Consider the following 24,191-nt stretch of genomic DNA (forward strand, 5'->3'; position numbering starts at 1 on the left):
GAACACTTAGAATTTAGTGAAAAAATGTTTCAGAGAAACTGACCTGTGGAATGAATTTTGTGTGTGTGTGTGTTAAGTAACCTGCAAAATGTTAGTATTTTGTATCTTTCTAATAGCTGAGAGATCTATCCTGACCCAGCTTCCCATTTACAAGTGCACAGAGAACAGCGGGAGAACAGTGCTGGTTGGCAACTTCATACTCCTAGCGACTTCCAGAAGCCGAAGCCGCCACTAAGTAGAAGAAATTTGGTTCGTCGACTGCCAGCTGCCTTTTAAAATAAAGTCACAAACTTAAATGCTCTATTTTTCCAGCACTTGGCTGCGCTGTCTCAGGTCATTACAAGCAACTTCCAAGCCTGGACCTCCCGTAAAATTGCAGATTCTGACTCTGTAGGTCCAGGAGGGGCGTGAGAAGCTGCCTTCTAACAAGCTCCCAGGGCAGCTGCTGCCACTGCAGGTCCAAGCGCCACACTTTGAATAGTGAGACCTTAAGGCACTTCTGCTCTCTGTACTTCCAGTTCTCCTGAGAAACTTGGCGTCCTGCAGCTGTTTCGGAGAGTCCATGTGTGCCAGTTCTACCCACTTTGAGGGCAGAACAAGCCAGGAAGCGCTGAGAGTGGGACTGGAGGGTAACTGAATAAAACTGGTGACGGGGAGTTACAACGAAGCAACTAAGGGCACTGCTGTCACCGACAGAATCCCCTCATCTTGACATCGAGCTAGGGAGATGTGTTCAAAATCAGGGGAAGACTCTCGGAAATGTGAGGGGAGAAGCCAAGATTTGTAATCCCCGTGGCAGATTTCACTTTCGTTCTGATCAATAGCTAACACATTGTACGGCTTGCTTATTTATTGCAATATGTATGGAAGGGAGGAAGATTGAGTGCCTTACACACATAGGTAGGACAGGATCACCATTGCTATCAGATGACGGCCACGGGCCTGCTGGGTGCCTACCACCTCCTTGGCTCTCCCCAAGATTCCAAACTGTGGGCCTAATCCCATCGAGGAGGAGCAGGCGGAGGCACTCAACAGATGGGGAAAAATTGCAAATATTTATTTGTGAAGATTTATTTCTCTACCTTCCACTCCCGGAGCACAATACCAGCAGCAGTCTGGCCCTGTGTCACCAGGATGGAAGAAGTCCTGTCCGCCTGGTTCCTTTCCCAGGTGCCATGTGGGGTATGGGGCCTTCCCTGTCACCCTCTTCCCACCCCCTGTCCATCACACAGATGGCCACCACTGCTTACCAATGGAAGTGTCCAGAGAAAAGCATCACCTAAAACTTCAAAGGACTGCTAAGTACTGGCTCAGGCTTCCAATGGAAATTCCGTCCAAAGTCCAGGAAAGCACTTTGGTTTGCACAGTCTATCTGCTAAATTGTATACATCTGTTTGGCTGCTAAATGAAAGATAGAATTTTGGGAGGCTTATTGTTGCAAGACGTTTATTACTAACACAAAGGAGAAATAACCAGCTATGGTTTCCACATTCAAACAGAAATTCAGATGCTTGCATCTTTCACGTGTTGTTCAAAAAAATCACAAGCATCTGTGGAAAAAACTAAGCTACTGTAGACACTACACGGAGGTCATGTTCTTACATTCAAGACACTAAATACAAACCGAAGGCAATGCAAAAATGTATACTTTAATTTTAAAACCCAATTTTTGTTCTCAACTTGAAAAGGGAACACTTTTTTGTTTCACAAACAAGCTGGTCGGTTGGAATTCTTTTTGGAACGGTGGTCCCGCGCTAAACACTGGTTCTTGCCTCCCCACCCCCATTCTCTAAAATAAACCCAGCAACCTGGGAGGTGCATTTGTGCTGCCACAGGTTTCTTACTGCTCACTCCACGCAGCACCACTTAGACCAAGGAGAAACGACTGCTTTCCAGCTCGAAGTTGACTCATTAGAAGAAAAGGTGGGAGACTGGGGGTGACAAATCGCTGGTTTGTCCAGAGTTACTATCTGCCGCTGGCCTTCGCCTCAAAGGCCAGGGGCAGAGGCCTTGCCAGGCGCTGTGTTCTGGGGCCCTGGCCTCATGCTGGGCTCAGCGGGTTGGCCACACGGCCCAGGAAGTGCAGGGCAGTGGCACTTTGATCATACACAGCAAACAGGAATGGGCGGTCCAGGGTCACCTCCAAGAACTCAGGCCTGTTCAGCTGTCGGGTAGACTCTGTGGGCTCTCTCTCATCCGCTTCGAGTTCAAAAAAAATGCTGTTCAGCACCTGCAAAGCGGCAGACATCAGGGTCATTCTGAGGGCGCAGTGAGTGACCCAGGGTGCTGAGGGCTAGAGGGCCGGGGAGGGCTCAGGACCTCTGTGATGTGCACTGTCCTGGAGGGAGACATTGTCCAGTCTGCCAGGAGGATGCACAGTGTATGCCTGCTCCTCAGTGTAGGCAAGGGTGTGTCTGTGTAGATGACCCTTACTCGGCCACAGTGGCCAAACTCACGTACCGGCTCCTCCCTACCACGCCCCTCACGTCCTCCCATCTTCACGTTCCGCCCGGCTGTTCCGGGCAGAATTCCTGGCTCCCTTGGCCATGGCCCACCAGTGCCAGGGCTTAGCTAACTTAGCACAGAGAGCTCATCCCGCTGGCCCCCGTAGGAACTTCCACTTTCTCCCCAGCACCGAGCACAGGGCCCAGAGCATCCAGGCGCATCCTTGGTAGCCACAGATGTGCATGGTGCCGCATGGCAGGGGACATTCTGTCTGCGCTCAACATTTCCCTAAAGAAGGGGCTGGACCCAGGGCACCAGGTCCAAGGGTGCTCACTCTCTTCATCCCGGTTTCAACTCCACTGCAGGATCCCTGGAGGACCCTGAGGCAAGGCAAGGCCGAGCAGGACCATGGAACACACTTCTAGCAGGAGGAGGCGGAGCAGGACATGGAACACACCCCCAGCAGGAGGAGGCGGAGCAGGACCATGAAACACACCCCCAGCAGGAGGAGGCGGAGCAGGGGAGGGATTTGCTGCTGTGCACCTGGAAAGCCTCACAATGCTCTGGCCACTTCTCTCCCACCTTTGGCCCTACTCTCCTCTCCCTCTTGCCCTGCTGGCCCCACCCACAGCCCCCTCTGTGTCCCTTCCATCCATGCCCCCCACCCTGTGAACACTCGGAACCCAGGTCAGGCACAGACACAGGCTCGCGCATACCTTCCCCACCCTGAGGTCATCATTGCTCAATTTTTGCAGGTTCAGCTCGGTGCCCAGAATGGCGGGCAGCTCAGCCTGGGCAAGCAGGTCCTGCAGGTCATAAGATCCTCGCAGCACCAGTCGGGGCATGGTCAGGTGGATGGCCCTGGGGAGATGAGGCACAGTTAGGAAGGCTCCAGGCCACACAGAGAGGGCTCTCCCAGAGGCCAGGTGGGCATATGCTCCTTGTACCCAACCCTGACGACAGGGATGTTTGTCCCCCTCCCACCCAACTAGGTCATCCTCCCCCTTGGGGAAAATTTCAGCAAAACCTACAATAAAAAACGTTCATGTCATTTGAAATACTATGACAGGGACATAGAACATTTACCGATGAGGACCTAGGAATGGTTGTCCTTTGGTGCATTCTGTTTTTAGATTGGCTGCACTGAAGGTGTGTTACTTGGGTAATTTTAAAATGCTATTCTCTAAATAATGCACTGTGTCTTACTACTGCAACAGCAGTGTTCTTGATGACAAGACACCCATGAAAAGGAGGGAGACAGGAGGGTACAGTGTCAACTCGTGCTGGACACGTTGCTATGTCAACTCAATTGATCTTTGTAAGAGCCTCTTCCATCTTCTGGCATCCTTCAGAGCGCATGGACATTTCCAGTGATATATCAAGCACTTATAAGAGCTGACAGTACATCCATGTTTCCAATGTACACTGCACTAGTCACAGCAGCTCAAAGGTGAAAGCAACCCACATGTCCATTGATGGACGAGTGGATAGACAAAAGGTGGTAACCACATGCAAGGGAATATTATTCAGCCTTCAAAAGGAAGGAAATTCTGACACGTGCTACAACATGGGTAAACCTCGAGGACATCGTGGTGCTTGCCAGGAACCCAGGGGAAGGGAAAGTGGAGAGTTAGTGTTTCAGCAGGGCAGAGCTTCGGTCTGGGAAGATGAGAAGGTAAATGGAGATGGATAGCGGTGATGGCTGCACAACAGTGTGAATGTGCCTAGTGCTACTGAACTGTGCACCCGAAAATGGTTACGATGGCAAATTTTGTTATGTATATTTTATCACCATAATTTTTAAAACATAAAAAGCATCCAGAGCTGATGTCAAGAAGCCATCGTGTCACTCAATGCCTGCCTCTGGGATCAGATTTCCAGGCCTTGATGATCTGGGGGGATGTGTAGGTTGAATCCAAGGCTCTATGGAAGGGAATTGCAGCAGGAAAGAGGTGCTAACGACACCTGTCCCCGCCCAGCCGCCAGCCGCCAGCAAGGATGTTCTGGAGTCAAGGCATGCTCCCTGAGAAGGCTCCACCCCCGCTCACATGGAGTCCAAACCCTCCTGGCAAGTCAGTTCCAAGAAGCTCTTGGATGCCACAGATGTGCTGTGTGTCAGGTGTGGGGCCAAAATGTTCCTCTCTCAGAGGGCGGATTGCAATGTATTCTTTCCCTCCAAAACCACCTAGCAAATATAAGCATAGAAAAAGCATTCTTCCTCCCCTGCTTTACCTTGCCTGCACCTGAAAGACAGACACTAACTGGAGAGCTGGGTGCTGGGTGGATGGAGAGCTGGTGGATAGACACACAGGCCGCCTGCCCAGCCCCATGCCACTGCGGCCCTGCCCTGCTCTGCACCCAAGGCTCAGTTCATGTGTGTCTACTCCCCACCCCACCCCCAGTGGGGGCAGAAGGACAGCTCAGCTCCCACATTCCAGGGGAGACCAGGAGGCTCCTACCGGGGAGACAGTTTCTTCATCCAGTTGAGGGAGTTTTGCTGGAAAGTGAGACCTTCCACCTTGTCCAGGTCAGAGGCGTAGTGAGGCTGAATCAGCAGCAAGCAGGCGCTCTCAGTAAAGGGCACTTGAGTCACTGAGAAGTTGTCCTGGGCGTCGCTCCAGTGCTGGAAGGTGCCCACGCCAGACAGCATGGGGACAGACACTGAGGTGCTGTTGTCCACCCAGAACTCCTGGGGCTCAGCCAGCAGGAAGAAGTCCCTCATCTTCCCTGAAATCCAGACAGGAGACGGGGAGGGAAGAGTCAGCTGGGACAGGGGCAGGGACGAGGGCTGGCAGACACCGAAGGCCCAGATCCTGCCCCTCTCCCTGCCACAGCCTCCTTCCCTGGCCCGCCCCAGGCCACTCTGTATTCTCCTGGCCACAGGTCCCCAAATGTAGCTCAAATCTTCCTGCAAAATGCAGCCATTTGAGTTCACTGAGGCAGCCCTAACTGCCACCTGCTGAAGACATGTAACATGCCAGGCACTGAACCGGAGGTTTGCGTCTGTCATCTTAAGGGACATATGCCACTGGTACCTGCCAGGTCAACTCAAACCTACATCTGTCCTGACACAGAGGCTGTGATTTGACACACTCACTTTTTAAAAATTTTAAGAGATACTATTTTTTAGAGTGACTACGTTCACAGCAAAATCGAGCAGAAAGTACAAAAAGTTCCCATATAACTCCTGTCCCCCCACACACAGCCTTCCCCGTGATCAACATCTCACACCAGAGTGGCCCATTTATTGCAGTTGATGAACCTGCATTGACACATCCTCAGCACCCAAAGTTGATGGTTTTCTTTGGGGCTCCGTCCTGGTGTTTTACATTCTGTGGGTTTGCATGCATGTAGAATGACGCGCAGCCACCACTGCAGTATCCCACTGCTCCTAGAGGCCCCTGCTCATGCTCACTTTTTAATCCATGTCCAGCCGCAGCAGTGGCAGAGCCTGCCGGCTGTCCTGTGGCCCCCACCCTCCCCCATCACAGTCACGGAATACAGAGCTGGCCACGCAGGCTCCGGGAACGAGGGCTCCATTCTTCAGCAGCCCTTGCTACTGAGGAGACTCACAAGACCTCGCTGTGACGAATGGATTTGCACACTGGGCCCTGGGGGCAGGGGTGAGCCCTCTGTTCTCCCCACCCCCTGCCCCGCTCACAGGGCCGTGGAGAAGACAGAGAACTCGGGAGAGCCCGGCGTGGGAGAAGGACACAAACTTGTGTGTGAAGCAGTTACCCGGGGTCTCTCCATGACGGCAGCTCGCCCTCTGCCTCGACCTTACACTAGTGCATCACAGGATGCCCTCGGCTGTCCTCCCACTCACCTTGAAAGGCCCATTTTGTGGTAGTTTTTAGGAGAAGAGGGTGAAATTGTATATGAGTTTGTCACAGAGCAGTCCTCTGGGCACGTGACGCTTGGGAGTCTGAGTAGAGATGGTTCAGAAACAGTGGGGTCTCCCTTTGTACTGAATTGGAGCTTCCAGCAGGGAAGTAGGGAAGCTGGGAGGACAGAACTGGCAGGTGGGAGCTGGGCATGGCTGTGCCTCCCCTGGGTCTGGGTCTTGTGAGAAGGCAGTGGCAGACCTGGCATATTCCTCGTCCTCAGTCCTCGGAGCACTCAGTCTCGGGAGGGCATGTGAGCGGGAAACTGCAGGATCCTCCTTGCACATTCCCTACAGGGACCTCGGTGCCGCCCACCCAGGCTAGCAAGGCTTTTAGTTTAGAGGGAAGAAAGGGACAATTCTTTTCTTCCAACAAACTAAACCAAAAAAAGGAAGCTGCTTCCCAAAAGATGTTGGAATTTGACATGAGAGTGGCTGCCCTCTTCCCTCTGTTCGTCTGACACACACATAGCTCACCATTCTCATCCGAAGGCTAGGTAAATCTCTCGAGCTCAAGTCAGCTGGCATTGTGGTAACTGCCGGGGCCAGCGTCCCATGCTCAGCAGCACAGCAGGTGCTGGGCAAAGGGTGCCCTGGAGCCCATCGGGCCCCAGATCCTCAGGTCCTCTCTAGTGGGACACATCTAGCTGCCTGCTGAGGTCATGTACATAGAACATCATTGCTAAAGGGGAATCTAGAGGTCCCGAGACAGCCCCCGATCTCCTCACTGGACAGGCCATGTGGGCAGGAAGGGGCTGTCTCCTTTCATGGAAACTGAGACCAGCAAAGGTTAGGAAGTGGGGCAGGGTCAGGGCAGCATGTGGTGGAGGCCAGGGAGGATGCCGGGCTTCCTTTGAGTCCTGATGTCATTGGTTTTTTTCTTCTTTCTCCTCTTCCTCATGGCCTGGCTCTGAGGTCTGGGTGAGGTGGATGGGCTGTCTTTCGAAGGGAGACCCATTTCAGATGCCACTGGCTTTCTTGCCTTTGCCTTCTGCAGGACCCTCCTTCTCAGTGAGCGCTCCTCCCAGCACTCCTCCTAGGTTCAGCAGGCTGAGCCCACGTGTCCCCGCTCTGCCCTGCACAGCGTGCTGCCACCCTCAGCCGGGCAACCCTCAGGCTGGCCTCTGCCCTGTGACCAGTCAGTGCCAGGGCTGAGCAATCCCCCATCTATCACCTCCCCTGAACCCGCAGGGGAGAGACCTCAAGAATGTTGTCATGGTGAGAAAATCACCACGCGCCACTGAACCTCTTTCTCCACCGTCCTGTCTTTCACCGCCCGCCTGGCTCTCTGTCCCTCACGAGGTTACACATCTTGACGGAGCCTCATCAATGTCTCTCAGACACACCCCTCAGCCCCACCCCACCCATGGATTCGCCGAGCTGCTCCCTGAGCGCGTGTTCCCGTGACTGTGTGCCTGGACTCTTGCGTAACCTTCAAACAACCCTCCCTGCCTCCAGTCCACACACGGCAGGCTTCCGGGACGACCTCTGAACGAATGCGTCCCCCTTCCCACACCTACCTGGCATGGCATTCAAAGTGTCTCCAGCTCTGCCCTCCCCAGGCCCATTTTCTGGTTCAACACTCATGCCAAGCCAAACACCCCATCCTCATTCCTTGCCCCAAACTCTGCAGGCTGGGCCCATCATGCTTGCTCCTGGCTTCACCAGCCCCGTTCCCCTCACTGCCAGGTGAGGCCTGCTCTCCACTCCCCAGTGACCTCTGTCCTCTGAGGGCTCCGAGCCCTCCCTGAGTACCTTGTACAGCACGTTTCCCTGCAGCTCCATATCCTAGGCGTTTGCCCATTGACCTTTAAAAGCCTGGAGTCAGGGCCTCTACAACCCTCCTCTGGCCTCCTCTGAGATGCCAGGCTTAAAGTCTTACAAGTAGCAAATCCTCAATGAGTATTTGTTAAAAGAATGCTTTAAGCAATCTTTGGCTGGGTGCAGTGGCTCATGCCTGTAATCCCAACACTTTGGAAGGCTGAGGTGGGAGGATCGCTTGCAGCCAGGAGTTCAAGGATACAGTGAACAATGATTGCACCACTGCACTTCAGCCTGGGGGACAGAGCGAGACCCTGTCTCAATTAAAAAAAAAAAAAAAAAAAAAAAAAAAACCAACGATCTTTGTAGTACGGGTTTTCAGTAATGCCCCTCCTAACATGAAAGGATTTAAGCAAGCCAATTGCTTATTTCTACATAGGCCAGGGACCCCAGCTCCTGACCATCTCCAGAGACAAGAACCCGTACCCTCTGAGCGTAGAACTGGGCTGTGGGGCCAGGAGATGTGGGCTGAAATCCCCGGACCCCCACTGGTGGCAGTGCCATCTTGAGCAAGGCACTTTGTTTCTCCGAGTCTCTATTTCTTTACCAGTAAACAAAGGCACAAATACCTCTGCATCACATCATAAGGGGATTAAATGATGTAAGAAAAAGGATGTAGTGTAGTCGTGCATAGTAGGGCAGCAGGTCCGGGAGGTGGACATCCATCCAGGGACCCAGCAGAGCAGCCACTTCCCCACTCCTCGAGGGTGGCCACCAGGTATGTCCGCAGGGCTGCCCCTGCCCATCTCCAAGGCCTGACCTGCTGAGCTCAGCTATGCATTGGAAACTAAGTCCTAGGGCAGAGCCGGCAGAGGGGTTTGCCTTACCTTGGAAATGGACGTAGGTGTTGAAAACCAGGGTGCTGTCCGCACTGGCTCCCGTCAGGGGGATGCTAATCTTCCATCCTGTCACAGCCTGCATGAACCTGTCAATCTTCTCAGCAGCGACTTCCAGGTCTGTGAAGTCCAGAGAGCGTGGGAGGACCACAGGGGCATAGAGAGCCAGGCCCTGCACAAACGGCTGCTTCAGGTGCAGATCTGGGGCTGTGAAGAGGCCCACCACTGTGGACAACAGCAGCTGGGACTGGCCGTCAGCCCTGCCCTGGGCCACCAGTAGGCCCTGTACAGCCTGCAGGGCAGAGAGGACCTTGTGCGCATCCAGCCGGGAGGTGCAGTTCTCGTCCTTCCAAGGGACGCCCAGGATTGCCTGTAGCCTGTCGGCTGTGTGGTCCAAGGCTCCCAGGTAGAGAGAGGCCAGGGTGCCAAAGACAGCCGTTGGGGAGAGGATGGTGGCCCCATGGACCACGCCCCATAGCTCACTGTGCATGCCATATATACGGAAGCCCAAGAAGTTGGCCAGCATCCCGACCATCGCGGCTCTCAACTTGTCCTCGGTGTCGAGTTTTGCGGCGACCAGTACTAGCTGGTCCTGCAGGGCCTTTTCATCCACAGGGGACGTCTTGGCCTGTATCGGAACAGGTGTGAAGGTGGGATCTTTGGGCTTCCCAGCATTGGCCTTTGCCAGCTGCTCACAGGTACTCTCATTGTGGATGACGAGGTGGAAGGGGTGTATGTACACCCGGTCACCTGTGGCCAGGCCAGCCCAGGCCAGGAGGCAGAGGATGGTGGCCCTCAGGCTCACGCTGGCAGGAGCCATCTCGGACTGGGATGCTCGCTTCTGCATACCCTGAAATATCATTTTGCAAAGGGTGAAAGGTGATTACTATTAACTGATCGTTAAGTGCCATCTAACCAGATTTTTCATTGTCTCAATATTCTCTGTCACCATTTAGCCCAGAATAAGTCCATTCATGTCTACAAAAAAAGAAAAGAAATGGATTCTAAGCTCCATGGAAAATATCTACATGATCCAAGTGCAAAATGCACCAATATAGGCTGAATCATGTCCTAACTCCCCCAATGGCCACAATGCATATGTTGAAGTCCTCAACCCCAGGACCTCAGAATGTGACCATTATTTGGAGACAGAATCTTTAAAGAGATGATTAAGTTAAAATGAGGCCATGAGAGTGAGCCCTGATCTAATATGACCTGTGTCCTTATGAGAAGGGGAGATGAGGACATGGACACACACAGAGGGAAGACCATATAAGGACAGAGAGAGAAGACAGCCATCTACAAGGCAAGGATAGAGGCCCCAGAGGAAACCAACTCTGCCGATGGCTTGCTCCCAGGCTTCTAGCTTCCAGAACTGTGAGATAATACATTTCTGTTGTTGAAGCCTCCCAGTCTGTGGTACTTATGGCAGCCCAAGCACACTAAGACATGCTCCTGCCTGCGGCTGTAAGTTCTCTCCTAGAAAAACACATACGTGCCAATCAGTAGGTCTTTGCGGAGGCCTCCTAGACCCCTGAGATGCTCATTCAAGGGCCCTAGGGTGAGGGTTGGGAATGGTTTTCTCATCTTGTGGTCCTAATATGCAGCCAGGATTGAGCACCACAGGCTCAACCCAAAGCCCAAGTATTTTCCACGTGTCTCAACCCCAAAACCAGCTCTCAACCATCCCTCCATAGTGCTATCCCCTGCAGAGCCCCAAAGGCATGCACACCTAGCATGGTTTGCCCACTGATACTTGGATTCCTTAGATTAAAAAAATAAAAATTAAAAAAAAAAAATTTCTCAGGTGGCTCTGATATGTAAGCAGGGTTTAGAACCCCTGCCTTAGACACGGGTCCGGCACCATGTTCTCTCAAAGGCCTTGCCACTGGGCTTCAGCCTCAGCTGCTGCAAATGAAGACTACCCCGAGACCCCAGAAGACAAGGTTCTTGGGCTGGCCCTGCTAATTCATTTCATCTGACTCTTCCTGATTGACGGGATGAACGTTGATTCTATTGATTCATTCAATTCTAACAGTTTGTACCACATCTCACTCATTTCTTGTGGAGGGGGTGTACTGCAATATCGTCACTGCTTAGCCTTTTCTGTCCCCCCAGGGCTACGCCAGGCTTCCTTGGAGCTGTAGCAGGTCATCACTGACTCGAGGCCACCTTGATGCCTAGATTTTTCTGCTTCACCTAAGCACACCCAGTCATTCTTCTTACATTAGCAGCTGGCTTCCCCCACCCAGACCGGTAACCAGCACCTGCCCTCAACACGGTGCAACTGCTGAAGTACCTGGTGTGTTTCGTTCTGCTTCAGTCATTCAAATGCCAAAGAGACTTTGACTTCTGACCTCAGCTACCGCCTCACCCCACTCCCCATGCGTTGACTCCATCCGCTGTTCTCAGGAAGAGCCACACGACATGGAAAAACAGAACAGAAAACTCTCCCTGCTGCTTGCAGGCCTGTCTGTGCAGAGAAGCCTGAGCCACCAGTTCTCACCTAATCTAGACAGTCACATCACATCAGGTCGTCAGGGGAAACCTGTGGGAACCGACTGCTGGGAAGTCCTGCCTGACAAGCGCCACCTGTTCGGGGTTTGGATGGCGCTGGTCGGTGCAGCCCACTCACTGTGCTGCTCCTGCGCAGGTACCATCTCCAGAGACGCAATTCCTTGGGCCATTTTTAAGGCAGAGACTGTCGTTTGTTCTCAGTTGTGATCTGCAGCTGCTCCCTAGGCTGTTTCCAGGTCTGCACCCAGCCGCGTCCTGGGAGTAATGGTGCTCTGGGGTGGCGGGCCTGACACCCTTGCCTGGAGCGCCCCTCCGCCTTCTCCCCTCCTGCCCCTGCCTCTTTGCCAGCACCTGCCCCTTCTATGTCTCCCTACTTCCCCCAGGCTGAATGCTACAGGTGAAGATGACGGCTCACGCTCCCGTGGTGCCTGTCATTTGCAGGGCATCGTTCTTATATCAACCCCTCTGACCTCATCATAGTCCTCACCTTCCCTGAGGTTTCCTTGGTGCCGTATTTCACCCTGCAGCTTTCCCCACCACACCGGGCACTCTCAACTCTCTCATCCGGCTCCCCTTTTCCCTCCTTATAACCCCTGTACCATGTAGTTACGCACTTGTGCTGTCCAGCGTCTTTGTCTGTTTGCCCTGACGTGAATGTGAGCCCCGGAGCAGGGTTCCCGCTGCTATGTTTCCTAATACAGCCCACATTCCCAGGACAGTCCCCAGGACCTAATGCATCCTGGAGAAGTAGTTAATGAATTGGTTCCTGCTGTTTTCCAGAGGAACAAAGAGGTCCAGTGACTTGTGCAAAGTCACACAGCTGGGAAGAGACAGAACTAGGACTCAGAACCAGGCCCTCTGACTCTGTCATCCACAAGTTTAAGCACCAATCTACGCTGCCCTTGAATGAAATTGGAATCTGCCTTTTAACTTATCCCAAAGCTTAGAAAGTACTTTCATGTTGTATTAGTTCTCTTCAGCTGCACCACAGCCCCTGAGAGAGGGAGCCCAGGCATCGTTACTAGTCCCATTTTATAGGTGAGCAAATCGAGGTTCAGAGAGATGGTGACCAGCCTGATGACACAGTCAGGGAATCTGTCTCGAGGGAGGGGTAGGGTGACCACTCTGGGGATCCCAGCTGGGGACTGACCGGGCCCAGCCCTTCCCTGTGGCCCCACTTCCTGTACAAGCCCTGCTGTTCCTCCTGATGGCAAGAGGACCTGGTGGACTCTTGACCATGATGACCTCTGCTCCATCCCTGAGGACCCTAACTCTTCTCAGCCGAAGCAGGAAGACCTGACCATCTGGTCCTATTGCTAAGGAGGAGCAGCTCCTCCTGGGAGACCCCTGGGTGGGCACTGAGCGGAGAAAGCCTGCGTCCAGATGACTGGTCTTATGGGAGGGGAGAGATGCTTCAGCCATCACCAGTGCCCCTCCCGGCCTTTTCCTCCCGGCCCACAGCTCAGTTACGTCTGAGAGGGACAAGGCTGAGAAGGAGCTGAGGGGGCCCCCGGCTTACCTTCTGCTGTAGTACCCAGAACAATGGCAGCTTCTTCCCCTGGCCGCGTCATGAGGCCCTATTTATATCTGAGGGGTGGGGATGGAGCCGTTCCCAGGCTGCCTGTGCACAGGCTGGAGGGGGGTTACATCATGTGGCCAGACCACAGGCTGGCCAGAAAGACAGACGCCAGAAGGGACACTCACGCTGGGACCCCTTCCAGGAAGTCTTAGTGATCGATGCACAGTTTCACTGCTGAACAGAGTGAGCCGGTGCAGGGTCGAGTTACACATTTACCGAAGTTTGCAGGAGTGGGGGCCAAGGTTCCCAGAAACAGCAGCATCTCCCTGGGTGTGTGACAGCTTAAGGCCAACCGCCCAGACCTCCTGACCCAGCCCCGGGATGTGCCCCTAAGAGGCCACGGGGACATGCAGGCCGGAGGCGCGGAGGGCAGAGGGCAGGGGAGCGTCTCGCTCAGGCAACACGGGGGCCACTTCTGACCCTGCTGCCCGCTCATGGGATGTGTGACCTTCAGCTGCTCCCAACAGCCATTTGGCGCCTACCCTGTGCAAAGGCCTCTAATAGACACTGGGAAAAACACACGAGCAAGTGAAAAGTGCCTTCTGGTCGCTTCCAGTGTAGCTGGGGAGACTGTTAAACACCAACAGTAGCACAGCCAGATTAAAAGACACAAACGAAATGCCTTCAGGATGCAGAAAGCATTCACCTGTGCAAGCTGGTGAGGGGCGAGGGACAGATATCACTGGGCCTGCACCTGGAGGAGGAGCTGGTCTGACTTGGAAGCTGCAGAAGGGCTTTTCTGAGGCAGAGGCTTGAGTGACACTCACCAACAAGAGGGAGAGCATGGGGGGCGCGTGTGGGGGAATACAAGCAGGCCCGGGTACTGGGCAGGAGGGCTGCAGGAGACAAGCCCTGGCCAAACGGCTGCTGCTGCCTGGCCACAGGTTCTCACAAGCTTATGCAGTCACTGTCCTATTTCCTGCTGAGCCTCCGGGACCAAGGACTTCAGGCTGCACTCTCAAGGAGCTGGGGTTGACACACATGCAGAAACCTGCTCCCCATCAAGATTGGGGGCCAGGTGCAGTGGCCCACATTTATAACCCAAGTACTCTGGAAAACTGAGGCAGGAAGATAGTTTGAGGCCAAGAGTTTGAGACCAGCCTAGGCAACATAGCAAGACCCCCATCTGTGCAAAAAATAAAACTAACTGGATATGGTGGTATGCACTGGTAGTCCTAGCTGCTTGGGAGGCTGGGGCAGGAGGATCACTTGAGCCCAGAAGTTTGAGGCTGTAGTGAGCTATGCTCACACCGCTGCACTCCAGCCTGAATGACAGAGACTCTGTCTCTTAAAAAGGACCCTTGTGGACCTCACGCTTTGTGTCTCTTCTTCTGGCTGTTCGTTTGTATTCCTTATAATTAACCAGTAAATGTAAATAAAATGTCTCCTTGATTTTTTTTTGGCAGTTTTTCCATTTTTATTTGTGTGTGAATTTTTAATATAAATGTGGAAACATAAGGCATTAATGCAAATCAAAATGTTTCAGTGAACAAGTTTCAGCAATTCAACTTTATGATAATTATAAATAAACTTGTTACATTTTTCTGGACAATGCCAGGATTTGGATTTTTTTTTAAACAAGTAAATTTCTTTTTTTTTTTTTTTTTAAATTTAATACACTTTAAGTTCTAGGGTACATGTGCACAAACTTGCAGGTTTGTTGCATGTGTATACATGTGCCATGTTGGTGTGCTGCACCCAATAACTCGTCATTTACATTAGGTATATCTCCTAATGCTACCCCTCCCCCCTCTCCCCACCCCACGACAGGCCCCGGTGTGTGATGTTCCCCTTCCTGTGTCCAAGTGATCTCATTGTTAATTCCCACCTATGAGTGAGAACATGCGGTGTTTAGTTTTCTGTTCTTGTATTAGTTTGCTGAGAATTACGGTTTCCAGCTTCATCCATGTCCCTACAAAGGACGTGAACTCATCCTTTTTTATGGCTACATAGTATTCCATGGTGTATATGTGCCACATTTTCTTAATCCAGTCTATCCTTGTTGGACATTTGGGTTGGTTCCAAGTCTTCGCTGTTGTGAATAGTGCCGCAATAAACATATGTGTGCATGTGTCTTTATAGCAGCATGATTTATAATCCTTTGGGTATATACCCAGTAATGGGATGGCTGGGTCAAATGGTATTTCTAGTTCTAGATCCTTGAAGAATTGCCACACTGTCTTCCACAATGGTGGAACTAGTTTACAGTCCCACCAACAGCATAAAAGTGTTCCTATTTCTCCACATCCTCTCCAGCACCTGTTGTTTTCTGACTTTTTAATGATCGCCATTCTAACTGGTGTGAGATGGTATCTCATTGTGGTTTTGATTTGCATTTCTCTGACGGCCAGTAATGATGAGCATTTTTTCATGTGTCTGTTGGCTGCATAAATGTCTTCTTTTGAGAAGTGTCTGTTCATATCCTTTGCCTACTTTTTGATGGGGTTGTTTGTTTTTTTCTTGTAAATTTGTTTGAGTTCTTTGTAGATTCTGGATATTAGCCCTTTGTCAGATGAATAGATTGCAAAAATTTTCTCCCATTCTGTAGGTTGCCTGTTCACTCTGATGGTAGTTTCTTTTGCTGTGCAGAAGCTGTTTAGTTTAATTAGATCCCATTTGTCAATTTTGGCTTTTGTTGCCATTGCTTTCAGTGTTTTAGACATGAAGTCCTTGCCCATGCCTATGTCCTGAATGCTATTGCTTAGGTTTTCTTCTAGGGTTTTTATGGTTTTAGGTCTAACATTTAAGTCTTTAATCCGTCTTGAATTAATTTTTGCATAAGGTGTAAGGAAGAGATCCTTACAGCTTATGACTAGCCAGTTTTCCCAGCACCATTTATTAAATAGGGAATCCTTTCCCTATTTCTTGTTTTTGTCAGGTTTGTCAAAGATCAGATGGTTGTAGATGTGTGGTGTTATTTCTGAGGGCTCTGTTCTGTTCCATTGGTCTATATCTCTGTTTTGGTACCAATGCCATGCTGTTTTGGTTACTGTAGCCTTGTAGTATAGTTTGAAGTCAGGTAGCGTGATGCCTCCAGCTTTGTTCTTTTGGCTTAGGATTGTGTTGGCAATGCAGGCTCTTTTTTGATTCCATATGAACTTTAAAGTAGTTTTTTTTTTCCAATTCTGTGAAGAAAGTCATTGGTAGCTTGATGGGGATGGCAATTGAATCTATAAATTACACTGGGCAGTATGGCCATTTTCGTGATATCGATTCTTCCTATCCATGAGCATGGAATGTTCTTCCATTTGTTTGTGTCCTCTTTTATTTTGTTGAGCAGTGGTTTGTAGTTCTCCTTGAAGAGGTCCTTCACATCTCTTGTAAGTTGGATTCCTAGGTATTTTATTCTCTTTGAAGCAATTGTGAATGGGAGTTCACTCATGATTTGGCTCTCTGTTTGTCTGTTATTGGTGTATAAGAATGCTTGTGATTTTTGCACACTGATTTTGTGTCCTGAGACTTTGCTGAAGTTGCTTATCAGTTTAAGGAGATTTTGTGCTGAGACAATGGGGTTTTCTAAATATACAATCATGTCATCTGCAAACAGGGACAATTTGACTTCCTCTTTTCCTAATTGAATACCCTTTATTTCTTTCTCCTGCCTGATTGCCCTGGCCAGAACTTCCAACACTATATTGAATAGGAGCAGTGAGAGAGGACATCCCTGTCTTGTGCCAGTTTTCAAAGGGAATGCTCTTCCAGTTTTTGCCCATTCAGTATGATATTGGCTGTGGGTTTGTCATAAATAGCTCTTATTATTTTGAGATACGTCCAATCAATACCTAATTTATTGAGAGTTTTTAGCATGAGAGTTTTAGCATGAATTTTGTCAAAGGACTCTTCTGCATCTATTGAGATAATCAGGTGGTTTTCATCTTTGGTTCTGTTTATATGCTAGGTTACGTTTATTGATTTGCATATGTTGAACCAGCCTTGCATCCCAGGGATGAAGCCCACTTGATTAGTTTTTTGATGTGCTGCTGGATTCAGTTTGCCAGTATTTTCTTGAGGATTTTTGCATTGATATTCATCAGGAATGTTGGTCTAAAATTCTCTTTTTTTATTGTGTCTCTGCCAGGCTTTGGTATCAGGATGATGCTGGCCTCATAAAATGAGTTAGGGAGGATTCCCTCTTTTTCTATTGATTGGAATAGTTTCAGAAGGAATGGTACCGGCTCCTCCTCGTACCTCTGGTAGAATTCGGCTGTGAATCCATCTGGTCCTGGACTGTTTTTGGTTGGTAGGCTATTAATTATTGCCTCAATTTCAGAGTCTGTTATTGGTCTATTCAGGGATTCAACTTCTTCCTGGTTTAGTCTTTGGAGGGTGTATGTGTCCAGGAATTTATCCACTTCTTCTAGATTTTCTAGTTTATTTGTGTAGAGGTGTTTATAGTATTCTCTGATGGTAGTTGGCATTTCTGTGTGATCGGTGGTGATATGCCCTTTATCATTTTTTATTGCATCTATTTTATTCTTCTCTCTTTTCTTCTTTGTTAGTCTTGCTAATATCAATGTTGTCAATCTTTACAAAAAACCAGCTCCTGGATTCATTGATTTTTGGCAGGGTTTTTTTGTGTCTCTATCTCCTTCAGTTCTGCTCTGATCTTCGTCATTTCTTGCCTTCTGCTAGCTTTTGAATGTGTTTCCTCTTGCTTCTCTAGTTCTTTTAACTGTGATGTTAGGGTATCAATTTTAGATTTTTCCTGCTTTGTCTTGTGGGCATTTAGTGCTATAAATTTCCCTCTACACACTGCTTAAATGTGTCTCAGAGATTCTGGTATGTATGTTGTGTCTTTGTTCTCATTGGTTTCAAAGAACATCTTTATTTCTGCCTTCATTTCGTTATGTATGCAGTAGTCATTCAGGAGCAGATTGTTCAGTTTCCATGTAGTTGAGTGGTTTTGAGTGAGTTTCTTAATCCTGAGTTCTAGTTTGATTGCACTGTGGTCTGAGAGAGAGTTTGTTACCATTTCTGTTCTTTTACATTTGCTGAGGAGTGCTTTACTTCCAACTATGTGGTCAATTTTGGAATAAGTGTGATGTAGTGCTGAGAAGAATGTGTATTCTGTTGATTTGGGGTGGAGAGTTCTGTAGATGCCTATTAGGTCTGCTTGGTGCAGAGCTGAGTTCAATTCCAGGATATCCTTGTTAACTTTCTGTCTCATTAATCTGTCTAATGTTGACAATGGGGTGTTAAAGTCTCCCATTATTGTTGTGTGAGAGTCTAAGTCTCTTTGTAGGTGTCTAAGGACTTGTTTTATGAATCTGAGTGCTCCTGTATTGAGTGCATATATATTTATGACAGTTAGCTCTTCCTGTTTAATTCCCTTTACCATTATGTAATGCCCTTCTTTGTCTCTTTTAATCTTTGTTGGTTTAAAGTCTGTTTTATCAGAGACTAGGATTGCAACCCCTGCCGTTTTTTGTTTTCCATTTGCTTGGTAGATCTTCCTCCATCCCTTTGTTTTGAGCCTATGTGTGTCTCTGCGCATGAGATGGGTCTCCTGAATACAGCACACTGATGGGTCTTGACTCTTTATGTAATTTGCCAGTCTGTGTCTTTTAATTGGAGCATTTAGCCCATTTACATTTAAGGTTAATATTGTTATGTGTGAATTTGATCCTGTCATTATGATGTTAGCTGGTTATTTTGCTCGTTAGTTGATGCAGTTTCTTCCTAGCATTGATGGTCTTTACAATTTGGCATGTTTTTGCAGTGCCTGGTACCAGTTGTTCCTTTCCATGTTTAGTGCTTCCTTCAGGAGCTCTTGTAGGGCAGGCCTGGTGGTGACAAAATCTCTCAGCATTTGACTGTCTGTAAAGGATTTTATTTCTCCTTCACTTATGAAGCTTAGTTTGGCTGGATATGAAATTCTGGGTTGAAAATTCTTTTCTTTAAGAATGTTGAATATTGGCCCCCAGTCTCTTCTGGCTTGTAGGGTTTCTGCTGAGAGATCTGCTGTTAGTCTGATGGGCTTCCCTTTGTGGGTAACCTGACCTTTCTCTCTGGCTGCCCTTAACATTTTTTCCTTCATTTCAACTTTGGTGAATCTGACAATTATGTGTCTTGGAGTTGCTCTTCTCAAGGAGTATCTTTGTGGCATTCTCTGTATTTCCTGAATTTGAATGTTGGTCTGCCTTGCTAGGTTGGATAATAACCTGCAGAGTGTTTTCCAACTTGGTTCCATTCTCCCTGTCACTTTCAGGTACACCAATTGGATGTAGATTTGTTTTTTTCACATAGTCCCATATTTCTTGGAGGCTTTGTTCATTTCTTTTAACTCTTTTTTCTCTAAACTTCTCTTCTCACTTCACTTCATTCATTTGATCTTCAATCACTGATACCCTTTCTTGCAGTTGATCGAATCAGCTACTGAAGCTTGTGCATTCATCACATAGTTCTTGTGCCATGGTTTTCAGCTCCATCAGGCCATTTAAGGACTTCTCTACACTGTTTATTCTAGTGAGCCATTCATCTAATCTTATTTCAAGGTTTTTAGCTTCTTTGCAACGGGTTTGAACTTCCTCCTTTAGCTCGGAGAAGTTTGATCATCTGAAGCCTTCTCTCAACTCGTCAAAGTCATTCTCTGTCCAGCTTTGTTCCATTGCTGATGAGGAGCTGCCTTCCTTTGGAGGGGGAGAGGCACTCAGATTTTTAGAATTTTCAGCTTTTCTGTTCTATTTTTTCTCCATCTTTGTGTTTTATTTACCTTTGGTCTTTGATGATGGTAATGTACAGATGGGGGTTTGGTGTGGATGTCCTTTCTGTTTGTTAGTTTTCCTTCTAACAGTCAGGACCCTCAGCTGCAGGTCTGTTGCAGTTTGTGGAGGTCCACTTCAGACCCTGTTTGCCTGGGTATCAGCAGCAGAGGCTGCAGAACAGCGAATACTGCTGAACAGCAAATGTTGCTGCCTTATCATTCCCCTGGAAGCTTCGTCTCAGAGGTGTACCCGGCCATATGAAGTGTCAGTCTGCCCCTACTGGAGGGTGCCTCCCAGTTAGGCTATTCAGGGGTCAAGGACCCACTTGAGGAGGCAGTCTGTCCATTCTCAGATCTCAAACTCCATGCTGGAAGAACCACTACTCTCTTCAAAGCTTTCAGACAGGGACACTTAAGTCTGTAGAGGTTTCTGCTGCCTTTTGTTCATCTATGCCCTGCCCCCAGAGGTGGAGTCTACAGAGGCAGGCAGGTCTCCTTGAGCTTCCATGGGCTCCACCCAGTTCCAGCTTCCCGGCTGCTTTGTTTACCAACTCAAGCTTCAGCAATGGTGGGCACCCCTCCCCCCGTCTTGCTGCTGCCTTGCAGTTCGATCTCAGACTCCTGTGCTAGCAATAAGCAAGGCTACCTGGGCGTGGGACCCTCTGAGCCAGGCACAGGATATAATCTTCTGGTGTGCCATTTGCTAAGACCCTTGGAAAAGCGCAGTATTAGGGTGGGAGTGACTTGATTTTTCAGGTACCATCTGTCACTACTTCCCTTGGCTAGGAATGGGAATTCCCTGACCCCTTTTACTTCCCAGGTGAGGCGATGCCTCTTCCTGCTTGGGCTCATGCTCGGTGGGCTGCACCCACTGTCCTGTCCCCACTGTCCGGCAAGCCCCCATGAGATGAACTGGGCACCTCAGTTGGAAATGCAGAAATCACACGTCTTCTGCATCACTCATGCTGAGAGCTGTAGACTGGAGCTGTTCCTATTCAGTCATCTTGGAACCACCCACCAACAAGTCTGTTTCCTTGATTTTTGTGAGTCTTACTAGCAAAACATGAGGAAGGGGTCATGGAAACTTCTGATTTGTAGCCAAGCCAGACAGAAGTGTGGGTAACCTGGGGACCCACTACTTACAATTGACGTCTGAAGTTGGGGACAGTCTTGTGGTACTGAGCCCTGCAGGGTTTGCACTAATTCCAGGCAGCTAATATTAGACCTGAGTTGTGGAAAACCCAGTAGGTGTCTGAAGAGTTGGAAAATTGGTTGGTGTTGGAAAATTCCCCACTCGTTTGGTTTCACAAGTGTAAGTAGAGAAACAGGTTTTCTTTTAGGGAGGCAAATGCATCAAGGTACAATTCAAGCCCTGTGAGTGGAGACATTTTATCCATGAGGAGAGGAGAGAGGACAGAAATCCAAAAGTTGGGGGAGGGAAAGGAATCAGGAGAGGAGGGGTCTGAGGGGCAATGCAAGAAGGAGATGCTGTTCCAGAAGCCAAGGGGGAGAGTTTTGCAAAGTGAGGAGTTTGGGGCTGAATGAGGTATTTTTGTCAGTATGTCCTGAAGGCTTAAAGCCTTTGGTGCTCAGATGCATCTCCCCAGATCATTCTCAGCCAGTCATTTCCCAAGTCTGTACAGCTCATCAAAGACCAGAAGAGGCAGGTGGAGGTCACTGGTGAGCTGCAGAGTGGCCTCAGGGAAGCATGAGGGAGAGGCCAGGCTGAGCGGATGGAAGAGATGCAGGCACATGAGTTGTGAGCTCCTCTTTAAAGAAATGCGGTATTGAAAGGAAGAAGAGGGGTTGGGAAACTGTCTGAAACTAGACAGCAGGAAGTTAATATTGAGCAGTTGCTACATGCTAGGTGCATAAATCCTCTCAACATGTCTGCACTCTGTTTCATTATCCCCATCTTCTAGGGAGAGAAAACCAAGGCCGAAAAAGTTTCAGCTACTTGCTAAATGTCACCCAGAAAGAAAACGGTGAATTTAGGTCTGTCTGACTCCAACACCCACACATTTTCTACCACATTCATTACTTTGTTCAACAACTTTTGACTGGAAATCTACTGCATGCCAAGCACAGAATCTCTGTGACCACAGTAAACAACTGAGACATAGCCCACCCTCATGTAGCCTGTAGTTTCACTGGGAGTCAGGATTAATCCATTATTGCACACAATGATCTCTTTGAAGTTGGGATAAATGTTAGGAAGGAAAGAGCAGTGAGTGTCCTGAGTATACAACAGAAACCTGGTCCAGCCTGAAAGATCAGAACAGACTCACACTAAGAAAGAAGGAGTCAAGGCAAGACCTTGAGGATGAGTGAGAGTAGCCCTGGGAGTAGGATTGCTGGGGCCCAGATGATCTCCATGGCTCCATCCATGTCTAATGGTCCACGATTCTCCCAGAAACAGGACTGGCCACAGGGATGGTGCACTCCTCCCTGCAAGTCTCTGTCCTTCAAGGCTGGGGGTGTTCTCTTGCCCTACCCAAGACAAGACCAGGGCAAGACCCTCTCAGACAAGACCAGGAGCATCAGCAAACTTTCCTATTCCTGCAAGAGAAAAGACACATCCAGCCCAGGCAGAGGCATTGGCTGGGAAATGTGCTCTCCCTAAACCTATTTGACAGTCCATTTCTCCCCAGGCACATGATTCGAGCATCACGAAAGGAATTTAAGCCAGGTGCAGAGGCTCATGCCTGTAATCACAGCACTTTGGGAGGAGTTTGTGACCAGCCCTGGGCCACATAGTGAGACCCTGTCTCTGCAGAAAGTAAAAAAAAAAAATTTAAAATAAAATGAAAATTAGATCGTGCTTGTTAATGTGGAATTGCAGTTTAATTTCTGATAAGCCGTTTTAGACTTGTTCTCCAAAGGACTGCAAATGCTTCACAAAAATGGCAGTATCAAGGGGTGGGGGGACACCTGCCCTTTAGACAAACATTGCTGCACATTTTTTTTTTTTTTTTGACAGTCTTGCTCTGTCACTGGGCTGGAGTGTAGTGGTGCGATCTCAGCTCACTGCAACCTCCAACTCCCTAGTTCAAGCAATCCTCCTGCCTCAGCCTCCTGAGTAGCAGGGACTACAGACACGTGCCATTTTGTTCAGCTAATTTTTGTATTTTTAGTAGAGATGGGGTTTCACCCTGTTGGCCAGGAAGGTCTCGATCTCCTGACCTTGTGATCTGCCTGCCTCGGCCTCTCAAAGTGCTGGGATTACAGGCGTGAGCCACTGCGCCCGGCCACTTTTTAATTAAACTAGTACTTTGGCAGAGGAATCCTGAACTCCAAGTATGTGCATAACCAGGTTTTTCTATATTATCTCCAAATGGCCCAAAGACAGTGGGTAACCTAAGGCAAGAAGAGTTGAATGAAACTAGGACCATGAAACTAGGAGGCTCCCAATGGGACTGCCGTTAGAGCCCCAGCTCAGACTGCAAGATGTACCCAAGAGCACTTTCCTCCAAGTTTTCTAAGTTCCTTCTTGGTGCTCGAGACTGGTGGAGGGGCAGGACCATGACCTGTGTGATCCCTGGTTCCTGTTTCTCCCCTTCAGTGCATTTCCCCACCCTCTACTCATCTCCAAGCTGCAGCAGGGTGACCAGATGTCTGAGGATCTCTGGGACTCCAGCTGATGGGGCATCTCACAGCTCTAGGAGGGCCATCTTCTAGTCGAATCACTCTTGATGACTGACACAGGGTTTCTTTCACTGATATTAAACAGCAGGACCACAGGAGATTGGGCCGCTGTAATGGTGGTGATGTGTTCCTTTGAGGGACTCACAATGCACACAGGACTTCAGAGCTCTGAGTTACCAACCGCCCTTTGACAACTGTTGGGCTTGTGTATGGGCTCGTGTGTCTGCCCCCATCCACCCATGTTCCATGGTATCCTCCCTGCTCTATAGCATTCAAGGGTACAGGTGGCAGCAGGCATCCTTCTCCCTGTGTGTCCCCTGCCTCTGACTTGAAATGGTCACCACACGCCCTCTGCAGGCTCTGAGCCCTGTGTCAGGCAGTCCTCCAGCGGTAGCTGTTCTCGCTCTTTCAAGCGTTTTCCAAAGTGTTGCAGTGTGAGCTAAGGACCCTTCTAAGACATGTCCCTTCTTCCCTCCAATCAATGTAGTGACACCATGCTTTCTGGGGCTGGTGTTCAGCCATGCCAGATGAGGAAAGAACATTCTTTCGGACGATGAGATGTTCTTTTCCCTCAACCCATGCCCTTGCATATTCTCTCCACTGATGTCCGATTGTGAAAGGCAGAGTCTGACGAATATGGAAAGAGAACACACTCTCGGAGTGCAGCCTACCTGCATGGCCTGCAGAGTTCCAGAGAAGCCACATTTGAAAGACGTGCTGTTCTAAGTTTACGCTGTACAAATTGCAAATGGTAAGTTTCAC

At 49.4% G+C, this 24,191-nt stretch overlaps 1 protein-coding gene across 2 annotated transcripts; it reads right to left on the reverse strand.

Annotated features, from left to right (window-relative positions):
- Positions 1–1,423: 1,423 nt before the first annotated feature.
- On the reverse strand, positions 1,424–13,088 carry AGT (angiotensinogen). Of its 2 annotated transcripts, none has more exons than XM_050769263.1 (5): positions 13,022–13,088; positions 8,977–9,963; positions 4,905–5,172; positions 3,162–3,306; positions 1,424–2,230 (listed from the first exon to the last, which is right to left on the reverse strand). In XM_050769263.1, the coding sequence occupies exons 2-5, from the start codon at positions 9,845–9,847 to the stop codon at positions 2,042–2,044; spliced, it is 1,473 nt and encodes a 490-aa protein (XP_050625220.1). In that variant the 5' UTR covers positions 9,848–9,963; positions 13,022–13,088; the 3' UTR covers positions 1,424–2,041. The 2 variants fall into 2 exon arrangements, with proteins under 2 accessions (XP_050625220.1, XP_050625230.1); XM_050769273.1 differs by having other exon boundaries at positions 8,977–9,835; positions 13,022–13,069.
- Between the last annotated feature and the right edge of the window lie 11,103 nt (positions 13,089–24,191).

This window comes from Macaca thibetana, chromosome 1 (genome assembly GCF_024542745.1).
Source record: "Macaca thibetana thibetana isolate TM-01 chromosome 1, ASM2454274v1, whole genome shotgun sequence".
Lineage (NCBI taxonomy): Eukaryota > Metazoa > Chordata > Mammalia > Primates > Cercopithecidae > Macaca > Macaca thibetana.